The sequence below is a fragment of the Heliangelus exortis genome, chromosome 2 (genome assembly GCF_036169615.1).
Source record: "Heliangelus exortis chromosome 2, bHelExo1.hap1, whole genome shotgun sequence".
Classification (NCBI taxonomy): Eukaryota; Metazoa; Chordata; class Aves; order Apodiformes; family Trochilidae; genus Heliangelus; species Heliangelus exortis.
Genome location: NC_092423.1, coordinates 27,657,628 through 27,673,713, shown reverse-complemented (window position 1 = coordinate 27,673,713; position 16,086 = coordinate 27,657,628). Strand labels below are relative to the sequence as shown.

The window sequence follows — 16,086 nt, the reverse complement described above, 5'->3', positions numbered from 1 at the left end:
GCAGAGTGGGTTCTGAAACTACAGCCCTTCCTCATTGACCAAAGGAATGGGATATCTAGTCCCTGTGGTGCTATATAGTATGGGGGGATGCAAGGAAAGGAAGAACACCCTTAAATCTCTTAGTTGTACAAATAAGTTATGTATAGCTCACAGAGTAAAATAAGACTTACTGCTGTACTTGAACTACTGGAGGAGGGAATTTCAGTGGTGTCTTTCATGACTTTTCAATACAATTTAAAAAATAATTTTTGAGACTGAGATTACAAGCACTCAAGCAGGTCATTAGTATTTCAAATCAAACTGTCTTGGCTTTTAAAAGTTGTGAAAATATTATTTACTCACTTGCAGAAACTTATGATATCTCAGAATTATTTTATCTCATGACTAATCTGATTTTATCACACATTTAAAAGATTTTCTTCCAATGAAGAGACTGCTTTCAACTGCAAATCTTGCTCAATTGTACACAGGTACTATAGTCTAATTTCCTCTGGGCCTATGCCTCAAGCTTCAATCTCTGTGTGTCCATAGCCTTAATTATCCCATATATTACTTTGAAATCCTCAGGGGGAGCCTTCCTATCCAAAGTGATACTTAGTTTTTTTATTTATTGCTGTGAGAGCAAAAATTTAGTCTACAGAACGTGAGTAGACACAAATTCCTGACCAGACATCTCCAAAAGAGGTTGAATAGCAATTAGGTTCTATATTTGGCCCTTTGAACTGGCACTGCCTTTTTCTTTGCTTCATTTATCTAATCTAAGTCTCTGAGGTCAGAACTATATTTGCAGTTGGCTTAATAGCAATAGGACTCATTCATATCTGTGATCTTTTGTTTTGCTTGGGATTGCCTTCATCTACATCCTTATATATTCCTTGACCTTCAGTTCCCCACCAGAGATATCTTTTGTCTAAAATGTTACTTTCTCAACCCACAGTATTACTTCAAATTGCATAATCCCTGCCAAAATACACTTAGGCCTTTGAATATGTTCACTGGATTGAGAATAAATTCCTGCAGACTTTATGTGTTACCTTACTCTCCTTGTATCCTATTTGCTCTGTTGACTTAGAGCAGCATTTTCATGTAACTCAGTTAAATTTTCTCTGAGCTTTCCCAGCAGTTATTTGGGCAGAACTGTATGGGTTGATAATGAAGACTTCTTTGGGCACTCCTGTGCTTTTTTAATGTCTGACTTTGCATATAGTGTATGCTTAGATGTTGCTGAAAATACATGGAGCATGAAGAAGTTTGATGTAGAACTTCCAGTGCTTTGGGTGATATTACCAAATTAATATTAACTATCTTTTTTTTGTCTTCTGATGTGTTACCTGCACATGTGCTTTTACTCCTGTGAGAAGATTCATCCAATTTAGGGTAATCAGATTAATAAATCCATCAAGCAGTGCAAAGTGGTTTACATGAAATGAAGCTCCATAAATTATTTATGGAGATCAAATCTCAAACTTTAGGTACCAAACCCAGAACATGCTCTTTTGTGCAACAAAGACATCCCCAGATTTCAATTAAGAATTAAATTATGCACTTTCTTGGATCAGATCTTTAAAAGGAATATGACCAACCTTCTCAGCTACTGTATTGCATATCCTAAACTTTTTAAGTGGCATGTGTATCTTTCAGAGTTAGCATTTTATACCACCTATTATTATTATATATAATAATAAATAATTATGATGTATTATATACATATAATATATAATCTGAATATATAATAATCTGCACTGAAAAGTTTGAGAAACTTTTGTTTCTCTTGGTAAGGTAAAGTAAAAATCTTCTGCAAATAGTTTAAAGATGTTGAGAGCCAAAAAAAGAAGAAAAAGGATCTTTGAAAAATGAGAGGGGACTTTGGAAAATCAAATTAATTATACCCAAATTTCCTGGGAAAGAGAAGTATGTAAAGATGCAACATAAAATTAAGTGTAGGTTGTTTTACTTGCATGCAGTAGGTGTACATGTGCTTGGGAAAGGGAAAGGTGGTAGTGAGGGAAAGGATTTGTAATCTGCTGTATAATCTGCTACTTTCTATGATCTAATTTTGAAGAGATTCAAGCACCTCCATAATAATTTACTGAACTAAAGAGTTTTAACTGGGTTTTATTTAGAGAGAGTTTTGGTATTGAGAGTTTAAATGGGATGCATCCCTGCTCCCTACTTGGTCTAGAATGCAACACATGTGCTGCCTGCAATATGAAGAAAAACTCTTGATAATGACCATGCAATTAGCACTCACAGTTTCTTTAACTGATTCAAAGAAATCCGAGTGTCAAAAGAAGAAACAGCAGCTAATTTGCTGGTCTGTCATTTCTTTTGCTCATGGTAACCCTCTCTGCCCTCTCACAAAAATGTGACAGATGTATAACAGTGAAGAGGTTGTGTGCTGGTGACTTACAAAGATACAAGTTACTTGTCAATATTTAACATTGCAAGTGGCACATGGTTTTAACAAGCAAGCAGGAAAATAAATGGATAACTCTTTGTACCCACATATAGAAATTAATATAGTAATTATGTAAGCTGTATCAATAACAGATTTTAATAAAAATATAAACGGAGGATGAAGTGGAAAGTACTAGGCTGGTGCATCTATGACCCTTGACCAAATAACTTTTCAGGTGAGTCCCAAGAACAAATATAGGTCTAAATTTTAAACATTTTGCATCATGACCTGCAGAGGGACTTCAGCATCATGGCTTTCAAAGCTATTGGGGTAGTGAAAAGCAAGAAACATCCAGAAAGCCTTTTTGCATATATAGCAATTACAGTTTAAGGATCTGTATAATGAAAATTTGTTACCTGAAGTTGCAGTAGTGCCTACGTCGAGTCCTTTGTGAATGACTAAGTATCACTTGGAATCAGAAGAGTACCTGGAATCTATAGAAATATTTCAGGAGATTACTATATCTTTTAAACATCAATAATTATCAGAAGCTTGCAGGGATAGCCTTAATTTTTAAGTGGAGTTGATTGACAACTTTCTGCTTAAGTGTTTTGGGTTTTTTTTCAGTTATAGTCATGGGGAAACAGGGTTGTGGGGTTTTTTTCTCAATGCACGGGCCCAGTTTTGTCTATTCATAAGACACTGTATTCATAAAATCTGTGATAAAAACTCTTTTTAAGTTTAACTAGATCAGAATGCTATTTTTATAAACTTTTAAGTGCAATCTTTTGTGCTTGACTGCAGCCCAAGGTCTCATTGCTCAAATGCATCAATCATTCATTTCATGAACCCTTTTTGTTGCAGTGGAGGTTTCCCTTATCAGGGAAAAACCAAACTCTGCACGAAGCTGTGTGGGAGGCAGAGCTGGTCACAGCCAGGGACATCTTTAGGTTTGTGACAGAGGACACAGGCAGGTTGAAGGTAGTTTCCATGAAGAAATATAATTTATTCATTTCTTTAATAAAGCAACTTACGAGAGTTAATCTTTCTCATGTAACACTTCTCACAAATAAATTTTGAAGCAGATGTTAAGCTCCTGAAGCTTAGCATTAATGGAGCTCCTCATTCCACACTGAAGCTACTTTTGGTAGCAATTTTGTGCATGTTGCCTGGTAGTAAGTGTCTATAATTTAGCCCAGCAGCAGTCATAATATGTATGAAGAGTTGGATTTTGTCTGCTCTCTGAGGTGTCACAATTGGAAGGAATTTGTGAGGTGATATCATCTGTTCTCCAGAATGATTGGCAAATACTGTTCATGTTAAAATCCATAAGGAGCAGATCTTTTCTCTACTCATTAAAATGTGTGTCTTTGTGGGATAAATGAGTCTATATGTTTTGTCAAAGGTACAGAATCTGCTATATTAAATTTGGCAGTACTGTAGTCTCATGCTAGATGGGACAAGATAAAGGTGAAAAAAGTTCATTTTAAAATAAAAATTTTCTCAAAAGCCCTGAGTGTCTTTAACCCCAAACAAGGTGAACTTTCTATCCTTAAGCAGAATAAATGATGTCTATCATGTGTTAGGTTTTTGGAATGTTTTTTTTCCCTGACCTTTCTCATAGTAAGAATATAATAGATCCCCTGCTGAGTAATCCCCTATGGTCTGTCAAGCCCAGCAGTGTCCCCAGCAGTGATAAAGAAAGATGCTATTTAAAGATGAAGCATATGAGCCCTGGCTACTGATTGCAGTCCATTCCTTTTGTATTCCTCCAGTATCCACAGTCAATGGATTAGGGATGGTGGCAAGTGTATTATTTGCCTAGTCATTTTAGTATCCATATGTAGACCTCCTGTCCACAGTCATCCAACCTCTTTCTGACCCTGCTGTCACAGTATCCACAGCCAAGATCTTATGTTAGCAAGATATAGACTTGCTTTGCCTTGTGTATAACATTTACTATACCTTAAAATCTCCTAGTAGTCTCATCCAAATTTTCTTAGTCATAGTATTACAGAAATTTGTTATTAGTGGTTCAACACAATGTTAGATATATTGGTAGGGTGAAGTTTTGTATAGCAACAAAATTTCTGTAAATATTCATTGTTCTGTAGTATTCTGTATGCTATTAAGGGGAAAAGAAATGAGCCCTTGTGTTGGTTATAGAGCTGGTACAGAAAAGAGTGTTTCACTGTGACATCTGCAGTACAAATAAATCTTTTTCCTGTCTGTTTAACTACTTCAGAAGCCAGAATTTTATTCCAAAGCAGACAGGACAAATATATTTATGTTTTAATTATGTTTAATAAGTTAGAGATATGATAAGTTGAATTATATTTTCGATTCTCTATTGCTCATTTTCCTATTGAGAATCAATCTTTAAAGTAGAATTAAGTTAGTTTCTTGTTAAAGCATGTCAAAATACAGAGGCATTTAGAGGCAGAAAATCTTGCTGACAACCTATGTAAATTGTGAAGGTAGCTATCAGATGGAGAACAGAAATGAAATCATGGTCTTCATGAGGAACAGCAGATTAAGAGTATTGTGATTCACTATCAGGGAAAGCTTTGTTCTAAGGGAGAGATCATTCCCCTTTTAGATCCTGAGCCCCCACTGTGGCAATATACCAGCTGTTAACAAAGCAAATAATTAGTGACCATCTATTCAATATATTTTACATTGTGCTTGCAGAGAATTTATGGTCTGGAAATGAGGGGAACATGGTACTGAGCACTTGGTTTGCTTCAAGTAGCCATCTCTGTTATTGATTCTTCACCTTTCTTTTTTTTCCAAGAAAAATAATTTAGTATGCCTGAAAATGAAAAACTAAATGGTGAAGAAATTATTTATATACCTTTTGTTCTTTGATATATGTATGAGGACTCAATTTTCATCACAGAAGCAAATAGCAAATTTTATGTATCTGGTTTGAGTCAGTTTACCAAGAGCCCTTTTTGCCTAACTTTTTGGGAGCAAATGCATGTAGACTGGAGATTAAGAGCTTTTCAGATATTTATTGTCTTTGCATGGTGTGATGAGCAGCACTTAAGTGTTGGAGCTCATAACTATGAATACATGTGCTGAAAACTGTGATGCCTTCTTATTACAGCTTTTGCAAGCAAGACAAGTTTCCCATCACGTTCCAGTCCTGTGTGATCACGAAGGAATGTCAGGTGTCAGAGTGGTCAGAATGGACCCCCTGCTCCAAAACCTGCTTTGACATGACAACCCCTAAAGGGAATCGTACAAGATCACGGACCATTAAACAGCTCCCTATTGGCAGTGAAAGTGAATGCCCACAGCTAGAAGAGACAGAGCAGTGTGTTACTCAAGGAGATGGCGTGGCACCGTGCATCACGTAAGTTGGTTCATTTCAGTTCTCCCTACACAAAAAGTAAGAATTGCAACTACGTGTAACAGGGCTGGCAATGGAATATCAATCAACTCATTGTTAAACAAGTAATGGGTCAGACTGGACTTCTTTAAAAAAATCTTTTTCTTATTTGGTGCTCTTCTTAAAAGCCTGAAGTCTGCAAATAGCTGCTGTTGTAGTGAAATCACTTGCTCCTCTAAGTATAGGAAAAAAAAAATCAAATGCATATTTTTTCATGAATGTTAACTTGGAAAAATGTTTTTAACTTCTTAGTGCTAGCTTTTTCTCCTTTTTTAAAAGGAGAACATTGGTGTGTACACAGGTACAGTCATAACTGTAATAAATTAAGTGTATTCATCTGTCAGTGATCTTTTCCTAAGTAACATTTCTATCAGAATCAGTTTTCCCAAGTATGTATCTGTTTGCAGACAAGATGTTGAACATAGGAAAGAGCTGAGAAACATCTGTTTAGCAACCAGACTTTCTCAGTGAGACTCATATTCAGCACAATAAAAGCAGGACTGGGCCCCAGATTTAAAGTGGGAGAGGCTAACATCAACAGTAAATAAATTAACCCTATTCACAGTTTAGGAAAAATTACATCAAGCCCTTCATGATTCAAGAGATTGCTGTAATTCTTATCAAGTAATTGAGACTAATATTAAAGTTCCAACTGTGCTTTTTCTTTATCAGTCTGAGAAGACGGTCTGGGGAAAGGTCATTTGATGTTAAGCATCTTTGACTACAGTACATATTTTTCATTTAAGAGTTGAAAGGTCATCTTTCCCATCTCCAGTGACATTAGGAAGCAGTTTGCTTGATTCAGCCTTAAAGTACTTGTTGGGTAGAGAATTATGTGCCATTTCTTCCAGTTTGTAAACCTGGTTGGGGTTTTAACTGGGAGACACAGATCTTCTTCCCTGTGCTCTCCTTGATTAGAAAGCTCAAAGCTTCTTTTCATTCCTCAGCACCTGGCAGGGAGGCTTCAGTACTGCAGGGCCATCTTCCAACTGCAAGGTTTTTCTGAAGTAATAATAAAAAAAATATGATCATAGTTTTACCTTGATATTCAGGAGAAACTTCTGGCTGTCTTATCAAAGATTAACCTGCATTTTTTTTCTGGGGGGTTGGGTTGTTGTGGGTTTTTTTTTCCTGTTCTCTTCTGGCTCTTATGTTTCTCAGCATGCGCATTTCTTTGATATTTTGGTTTTGTTTTGTATAAGTTGTTTAGCTCTAAACAAATGCTGAGAGTCACAGTCTTGAAAGTTAGCTTATTTGAACATAGACTGGATGTCTCTCTCTATCAAGCTTTTCTCCCTTCCAATAAAATATTTATATGTGCAGTATGTTTCAGGAACAGAAAAAAGAACAGAACAGAAAAGAACAGAAAAGATCTTACTAGAGAGTAATTATTTTTTAAGTGAAATACTAGAGGGAATGTTTCCACCCACATAAAATATCAAACCTAACACGTCTCTGTGTGCAAGAAATTATGGCGTTCAGGCCTTGTATATTAAAAATATTAAGGTGTTTCAGCTTCTATAACATAATACAGTGTAAAATGGCTTCATGATTTGTAAAGATTCAACCAAATTTGATCCAGGTACGGTTGGCGGACCACAGAGTGGACAGAATGCCGCGTCGATCCTCTCCTTAGCCAGCAGGACAAGAGGCGAGGGAATCAGACAGCACTGTGTGGAGGTGGCATCCAAACCCGAGAAATGTACTGCGTGCAAGCTAATGAAAATCTTCTCTCCTATCTAAATACCCTCAAGGAAAAAGAAGGTAAGTTTGATTCACTTGCAATTGAGTTAGTGGGAAATCGGGGCATTTCAGCATTCCGGAGATTCTTTGCAGCCGGTGTCTTCCGTGATGAGTGCCCTCTTATCTTGCAGGTTGCTGTTCTACATGCTCAAAAAGAACCTGGTTTAGATTAAAATACTTAGTTGCAGTAGCAGAGATTTCATTCTCTATTTTGCAAATATCCTAGCTACAAATGGATTTTTCTTAATATTTACTGAAAACCATTGTCTTATGTGAAGAAAGTCTCTCAGTAACAAAGACCATGGGAAGGTCCTAACCCTGGATTTGGTTCCTTTATATACTGTAGATTTGTTGTCTGTCCTTCAGCTGGATGAGGAACCTGTGTGGTTTGATGAGTGGATGGAATATGCCAGTCCTGGCATGTGAACTCAATATAGAAATGTGTAAAAATATTACCATATTTTATTCTCAGGGATTTTTTTTCCCTTTTCCTGACTTGGTCAAGTTCTTAACTCACTTAAGTTCTTTGAGGACTTTAAGCTAATATAATTTCATAGGCTTTTTACCTGTGTGGAATGAGAAAAGAGATTATTCTTCATGACTCTTACAGTGTCTTACAGAGATTATTCTTCATGACTCTCATGTACAGCTTCTTGAGAAAGAGAGTAGCTCGTGAGACAAAATCTTTATTTTGTTTGACATAATACATACAGAAGAACAACACTTGAGTGTTTTCACAGAATCATAGAATGGTTTGGGTTGGAAGGGACCTTAAAGATTATCTAGTTCCAAGCCCCTGCCATGGACAGGGACACCTCCCATTAGACCAAGCTCCTCCAAGGTCCATCCAGTCTGTCCTTGAACAGGGATGAGGCATCCACCACCTCCCTGGGCAGCCTGTGTCAGTGGCTCACCACCCTCACAGTGAAGACTTTCTTCCTAATGTCTAACCTAAATCTAGTCCTCTTCCTGTTTAAAGCTATTAGCCCTTGTCCTACCACTACATGCTATTACAGAAAGTCCCTCTTCAGCTTTCCTGTAGGCCCCCTTTGGGTACTGGAAGGCTGCTACATGGTCTCTCTGGAGCCTTCAGTTCTCCAGGATGAACAACCCCAACTCTCTCTGCCTGTCCTCCTAGGAGAGGTGCTCCGGCCCTCTGATCATCTTTTTGGACCTCCTCTGGACTTGCTTCAACAAGTCCATGTCCTTCCTGTGTTTGGGGCTCCAGAAATGAACACAGTAGTCCATTATGGAGTATGTCACTTCTACTCTTGCATACATATGGATTTAGAAATCAGTAATAAATCTAAATGCATTTATCTTGGTAAATTTTATCCTCTACTGTAGCTATTTTGTATGAACATACATTATTTTAAAAAATGAAACAAATCAATGCAGCCACATACTCCAGGAGAAGTAGCATAATTTTACAAGTCATGTGTAATACAGAATTTGGACCAGAGCTTACCTAACTGCAGTGTAGTGAGGTTTCTCCTGTGGGTTCAAGTTATTCTCAAACTTGCCAAGGAGTTTGTGGAGAATATTAATGCTGACATCCATTTCAGCATGACTGCTCAGATCAGTAGGGTGTGACTTTTGTGCTCCGTGGGCCCCACATCTGTATTTATTAAAGAAGAAGCTTTCAAGCTGCTTCATTTAATGCAAATCAGCTTCTGCCTGAGGGCTTTTAGTAAAGTGCCTCAGCCGAACAAAGTTTAGATGCCCCTGCCTTAGAGTGAAGGAGAAAAACCTCCCAGCTAAGGAAAGGTACCAAAAAAACCCTCAGTGGCAGCTGAATGTTCAGAATGATGATTAGGATTTTGGTAGGCTGTGAAGTCTCGCCGGCTTAGGCGGGTGTGAAATCTGCCCTTATCAGAGTGTGACAGGACTACACAGAGCCCATCAGGAGGTAATCTCTGCAGGCTCTGGAAAGCTGATTAAAATGTAACTAGTCTTTGGATGCATAAACATGAGAACAATTTTTCAAGAGCTGAAACTAGGGGTGAAGTGGTTCTTTTTTCAAAACGGAGCTCAGGGGTGTTTTCTGTATCAGGGGACAGATTTTAAGGAAAGCTGCTTCTCCCTCTCTCTCCCCTCCCATTTTGGATCTGGTGTGGGCAAGAGTTTCTTTCCAGCCCCTCCTAGGAAGAAGCAAATCAGAGCCTCTAAAGACAATACTATTTGAAAATTCAGAATAATTTGAGGATGAGAGCAAGCTGAGGGAGATCCCTGGCAGGTTTAGCTGTGGGGAAACGCCTTCATTTCAATGTAGTTTGCTGTTGGTTGTAGCAAATGCTGTCTTGGTAAGGCTGCTTTGAAGACCTCCATTCTCATATACTCATGGTGGCGTTTCCCTGTTATTTCAGAAAGTCAGTCACAGAGCAAGTCGAAGGCTAGTGCTGCACCTCTGCTATCCATCACTTTTGAAATAACAGGTAGGTAAATTAAGGCCTCTGACCTGGGCTTTCAGTCACAAGCATGCAAAGGAGGCAACATCCCTTTTGGTTGAACTACATTGGCTGTATCTGTATAATTAACGTGTTTATATAGCTTTGAAGTAGTTTGATGTATTTGTGAATCCTCAGAAAATTTGAGGTCAGTTTGAAAGCACAGGCCTGAACTCAAACTAGTGAAGTTCATGAGCCAGTTAGGACACCAGGACAGAGCCCTGCTCCCACTCCTGAACTTTTTCAGCAAGTTACTGAATTTCCCCTGTGTACTGAGTGCTAGCAGTGGCTTCACTGTTGAGCACAGTTGGTATTTCCAGTCCTTTTTGTAGACTTAAGAAAGGGGTCCAGGTAGATTTTGAACTTTTGGTACTCGGCTGAACCAGAATCCCCCACAGCCCTTAGGTCTGTATTGCCTCTTATCAGAATTTACAAATTTAGGCAGTGTTGGGTGTAGGAATTAGGCAGCTGACAATCATGTGCCTGGAGGCTACTGTCAGTCTGCCATTTCCCTGCCACTGAGGAAAACAGTTTAGTTTCTATTGACCTATTTAACCTATAAGTCATGAAGTTTCTCTCACAGTAAGCCTATGAGGTAGTTTGTGTCATCCATTTCCAAGAACCTTTAAAAGACTTGATACAGAATGAGGATGGGAGGAAAGTAAGTTCCTTTATGAGCATAAATGTATTAAGTGTGAAGCCAGTGTGACAAATGACTAGAAGGAGGAAAATGAAGATGCATCTATTTAAGCTGGTGCAGATGCATAGAAATTCACTTCCATTGCCAGACTGGTCATTTCTGGTCAATGGTGTCTTGATGGTTCCTGAGGTAGAATGGGGAGTTTAAGATCTCAATAAATGTAACAAATGCTTGAGAGCAGAGTTGTGTTTTTTCTTTTCAGTTATTTTTAAAATGCACTCATACCAGAAGGTGCTTTACAGGGGTGTAAAATACACTCAGCTAAAATTTCCTAATATAATAGATAATTTGAGAGCTAGGTGATTGAATCTCATTTTAGTTTTTAGGTCATTACCTCAAACCTAAAATTAATTCAAATCTGAATATAAATTTTTGTTAGACTGAAGGAGAAAGAAAGATTTTCAAAATGCATTCACCTTTCTTTCTGCCTTTGGCCCCAGATTTGGTCAAATTGCTCCCAGAGCCTGCAGTATTATACAAACTCTAATCTGCATTCAGCATCACTGCCAAGGAATAAAGAACAATCTTTTTTGCTTCCACAAGAGAGTAAGAAAGGGCAGAGATAAGACATGGACTTAAACTGGAAATTCCTGCAAACAGCATCATCTTCTCTCAAAGCATCTTTCTAAATATTAAGCAGCAAAAGCTGAATTAATTCATACTTTTTTTGATGCTGGAAGAAATCCATTTAAATAAAGAGGAGCAAGATGTTCCTAAGACAACTAAGCAAGGCTTTTTCTTATTGTCACCTCAGAGAAAGAATTCTAAGTAATCCTGGATGAAATACACCCTGAGTCTTCAATGATGAAAATACTTTTTTAGTAACCTGAAATATAATTGCTTGTCCTACTGTTGAATTCTTTGGGCTTAAAAGTGGTATATTACAGATCTGGTAGAAGGCATTTGTACATAATTTATGTTCCAAGAACAGCATTTCTAAACCATTCTGGCATATTGAGAGATTTATTCCTACCATTTGCTTGTTCCCAAAGCACATATTTCTTCCCCTACACTCTAACGAGTGATGGAAAAGGCAGATGTTTTCAGTAGGTGTTTTAATGATAAGTTTATTCAGGAATGTTTGCTGAAAAGACCTAGAATTCTTACTGAAAAGGTACCTCCAAAAAATCGAAATAAGTGTTCCTGTTACTGAAGACAGCTTTTTTAAAGCCAAACACAATAACAATTCCTCTTATTTTAGAAGTTCAGGACCATCACAAATTTATCTTGAAACCAGATGAATTGCAACAGTAGTATAGGAGTACCTACTATTGTCAAACTCCTTGAAAAAATGTCTCATTGAGTTTTAGAACATCTGGGATACAAAAATCTGCTATTTAAAGCTTCCTAATTAAAGGTCTTTAATTTTTTTTTTTTCTGAGTAGTATCCCAACAACTGGTGTGATGGCAAGTGCTTTATCCTGATGCAGGCTGAAGATAAAGGAAAGTATTCCCCAGAACACTTTCCCTGATCTCTGATTCCTGAAGCAAGGCTGCATCTCAGGGGTGTGATTGACCCTTAATTTCAACTGTCTCACTTGGGCAATTCCCCTATTAAATCAAGGTTTTAAAAGTATGGTTAAAAATTACTGGGTTTCTTTTTTTCTTCTTCTGTTTTTTTAATCAGAAACTGTTCAATGCAAATTCAGTTACAGGCAAATAATGTTTATTTATATCCTTGTTCTACAAAAAGATTATTATTATGTTGATTATCATGCGCATTAGGTGCACATGACAAGCTTATTGTGAAATTCAGTGTTCTGTCATAAAATTTAATTCCAACATAGCATTATGCAAATTTTGAAATATTTGTTCCTGTATTATTTTCTGTTAATTGGTGTTAATTGGTTAATTCTGATTGGTGAGCTGGAGGCAGTAATGTTGAATGACTATCTGTTATCTCATGCCTTCATTATGTTGAGCAACACAGTGTAAAACAAAAGAGGCAAAATGGAAAATCAGAATAGAGTGAGATTTTTTAATTGTCTTTTCACTCTAAAAAATGAGAATTAAATTCTTTTTCTATAACTGGAAAAATCATCTGCTTTGAAAGGCTGAATGGAAAGAGACATACTTATCTACAAGGGAGATCATACTTAACCTCATGTTTATTTTAACATTACATCTATGGTTATTGATCTCATCTTTCAGAAGGAACTTATTTCAGAATACGCTTAATCGGAGATCTCTTTCCAACAAAAGAAATTATTTGTAGGAGTAGGAGAAAATTAATGAGGTAACATCCCTGTGAAAAAATGCTGAGAGTAGGATGAGAGTGTTTTAAGTTAGTCAGTCTACCAAAGTAAATGAATATGGCAGACTTCACTTTGCCCTCTAGCAGGTATTCTCTGCTTAGTTTAATATTTTGTCAAATTCCCTATTATGAATGTGAATTAAAATCTTGATTGTAATGAAATGATACTTTTTTGTTAGAGGTCTGTGCCTCAGTTGCCCTCTTATTTGTGTAACCCAGTAATTCAAAACAGAAACTTCTCGAAGGAGCAAGGAGATTTTTGCATTTTCCAGGGTTTCTTCATTATGAAAGAAGAGAGGAATATGCCTTCACAGGTGTCTGTGTAGATTAACAATACTTCAATGAGAATAATAAATTGTCTTGTGCATAGTTTTAGTTATTTTAATTATACTATATATATACTTATATGCAAACCATATGTATCTGAAACAAAGCCTTTCTTGAACTAAAGCTACTCCTGCACAAATCTTATTGCTGAGTGTGCACTTGAAGGCTTTTAGAGTAAAATAAAAGCCAAAATTTTGTCAACATTTTAACGTTGTTTCAGGTTATAGCTTAAAAATAATCTTCTAAATATTAATTAACCAGTCTTTTGAAGTTATCATATAGGAGCAAAGGGATTTATACAGCTTCCTTTTCTGTTTCTTAAGTGAAGGCATACTCAGTAAAACAGCAGGGCACTGATTTAAACAGAATGCACTGTGAACAACTGTTGTAGTAACATAATCTGTCCATTAAATGAAAGGACAAGGTCCAAGAGGGTGCTGCAATATCTACAGTCTTCCTGATTCCCCATAATCGGATTTGGCTCTGTCCATGCAGAGAGTAAACTGACTTCTGTTCCATTTTTTTCAAGACAGGCATTTTACCATCACTTCATCAGATTAAAATGATGATAGCAGCCTTTCTGAAGGCTGGTTCTGTACACTTGGAGCTGAGGACTGGAACCAGTGGCACATGAGAAATGTGTTGATTTTGTTTTGACAGCCTCAAGACCAGTGGACCGTAGGCTGTGTACAGGACCTCTTCCCAGCACCTCCCAGCTGTGCCACATCCCCTGCCCTACAGAGTGTGAGACCTCAGCGTGGTCAGCCTGGGGACCATGCACCTATGAAAGCTGTGATGACCCTCAGGCCAAGAAGGGTGTGTAAAAATTCAGCTAAGCCTTTTAATGATGATTATTTCATACTCTTAAGTCATTAGGTACCTCTGGCCTACAGAAATTGTAGAAAATTACTACATAAGAAACCATTTCCTGAATTCATTCAGTTTGGTTATGTTCAGATTATGGATTAAGTCTGTTTTTTTCAACATGCCACCCTGAAAGGGAGAGGGAAGGTTGTTCTTAAGAGACTGATATTGGCTTGGCGAATGACGCTGTTTAGAGGCCCAACAGTTTCTCCAGTCCAAGATGAGTTTAGGAAATTTCTATGTCCTTGAAAGGGAATATTGTGAAGTTAATTACTGAAAGTATTTTCACAGGATGTCTTGGTTTCATTTCCATTCCTTGCCTTTCTGGCAACAGGTTTTTTTTTTTTGTTTGTTTTTTTGGGAGGGCATTATAAGCTGATTTCACATGTTATTCCATCCCTGTTAGAACACAACTGAAAAAAAACCCAAACAAAATATTTAAGAAATGGCAACCAAGCAGTTTAGTCAAGATTTATTAGATGAGATGTATCGTGATGCTTAGAAAATGGCTCTTGTCTCCTTCCTAGAATACATATGATGAGGAGAAATGGGTTTAAGGCAAAGTTTACTAAACAAGCTCAAAACTTGTGATGCTTCTGTTAAGTTCTACCTTCTGCTAAGTTTTACCTCTCTTCTTTAATGAGCTCTACACAATTATCTAAAATGCAGTGTTGCGCTCACTGTCAGTGGTATATTTTATGCAGAAGAGAAACAGAACTGCTCATGCAGGTATAAATAGATACAAATCTTTTTTTTTCTTTGCATTTTAGAATTGAATTACTCTGCTCTTTTGTATTTTTGTGGACATTTCAGGTTTTAAACTAAGGAAACGGCGCATCACTAATGAGCCCACAGGAGGGACAGGAAACTGCCCTCACCTGCTGGAAGCCATCCCGTGTGAAGAGCCCTCCTGCTATGACTGGAGAATCGTGGGGCTGGAGGAGTGCATTCCTGACAATGAGAAGCCATGTGGCCCTGGTACTCAGGTTCCTGTTGTCGTCTGCATCAACAGTGATGGTAAGATGCTTTTCCCCACATTCCACACCAGCTGCAGTGAAAATTCTTAAATATATTCCAAAAAGGTATCAGGTTTTGTTGTTTTCAGCTTTCTCATTTCTTAGGACCAAGCTATCTGGAGTAGGAAGAAATGGGTTTTAGTACTGGTACAGGAGGATAGAGCTGTAGTTGCTCTAGGATCAAGTTCCTTCACCTACTCAACATAGGTTTTCACAGGCTTCCAAAGAGAGTTTGAGAAAAGTAAACAGAAAACAGCTATGTTTTTCAGTAGGTCAGACTCATGCCTGCAGTGACTTGACTGAGTTCCCTGATGTAATCCCACTAACAAAGCTGATGCTCCGAGTCTAGAACCAAATAAAGTATAAGTAAGACACATTGCAGGAAGGATAGCTGGAAGGAAAAGAATAATGTATTTATTAAAAAGCAGTTTGATGTGTGTTGTGGAGCTGGTTTGACAACCCATGATTTCTTGCTTCTTCAAAGGTCAAAAAAAATACCATCATTATTCAATTATCCCCTGTGAGACAAAACAGATTTTGCATGACACAGTCATAAAAGTCAATTTTGAAAGCTGCTTACAAGTTACTTCAACCTATGGAAGACCCACAAATTAGTCTTGTGAGAATATTCCTTAGTAACATTCATTAGTAATATTATTTAGTAGTAATATTATATTCTAGAGCAGCATATGAATTAAAATAATTGTTCTGATTAAAGCGTAGTACTTATGGTAAGGGACTTCTAACTCGCTATAGAGAATTAAGTAAGGGTACACCTCTGATAAGTGTTTAACAGATTCACAAAATATTTTGTAATTAAACTGGTCTGAAGTAATAAGAATTGATTTCAGAGAGATTTAAATCTTGAGCTTTCATGCTCAAGAATTTGGGTCATAATTGAGTTTTGGGGCTTAGAATGGAAAACTTTGAGTTAGAATGTCAG

At 37.3% G+C, this 16,086-nt stretch overlaps 1 protein-coding gene across 1 annotated transcript in view; it reads left to right on the top strand.

Annotated features, from left to right (window-relative positions):
* Positions 1-16,086, top strand: part of THSD7A (thrombospondin type 1 domain containing 7A) — a 194,794-nt gene that overhangs the window by 84,638 nt on the left and 94,070 nt on the right. The window contains exons 3-6 of the mRNA XM_071735333.1: positions 5,508-5,756; positions 7,375-7,556; positions 13,924-14,079; positions 14,941-15,144. Of these exons, the coding sequence (XP_071591434.1) occupies positions 5,508-5,756; positions 7,375-7,556; positions 13,924-14,079; positions 14,941-15,144 (791 nt within the window). The remainder of the gene's footprint in view (positions 1-5,507; positions 5,757-7,374; positions 7,557-13,923; positions 14,080-14,940; positions 15,145-16,086) is intronic.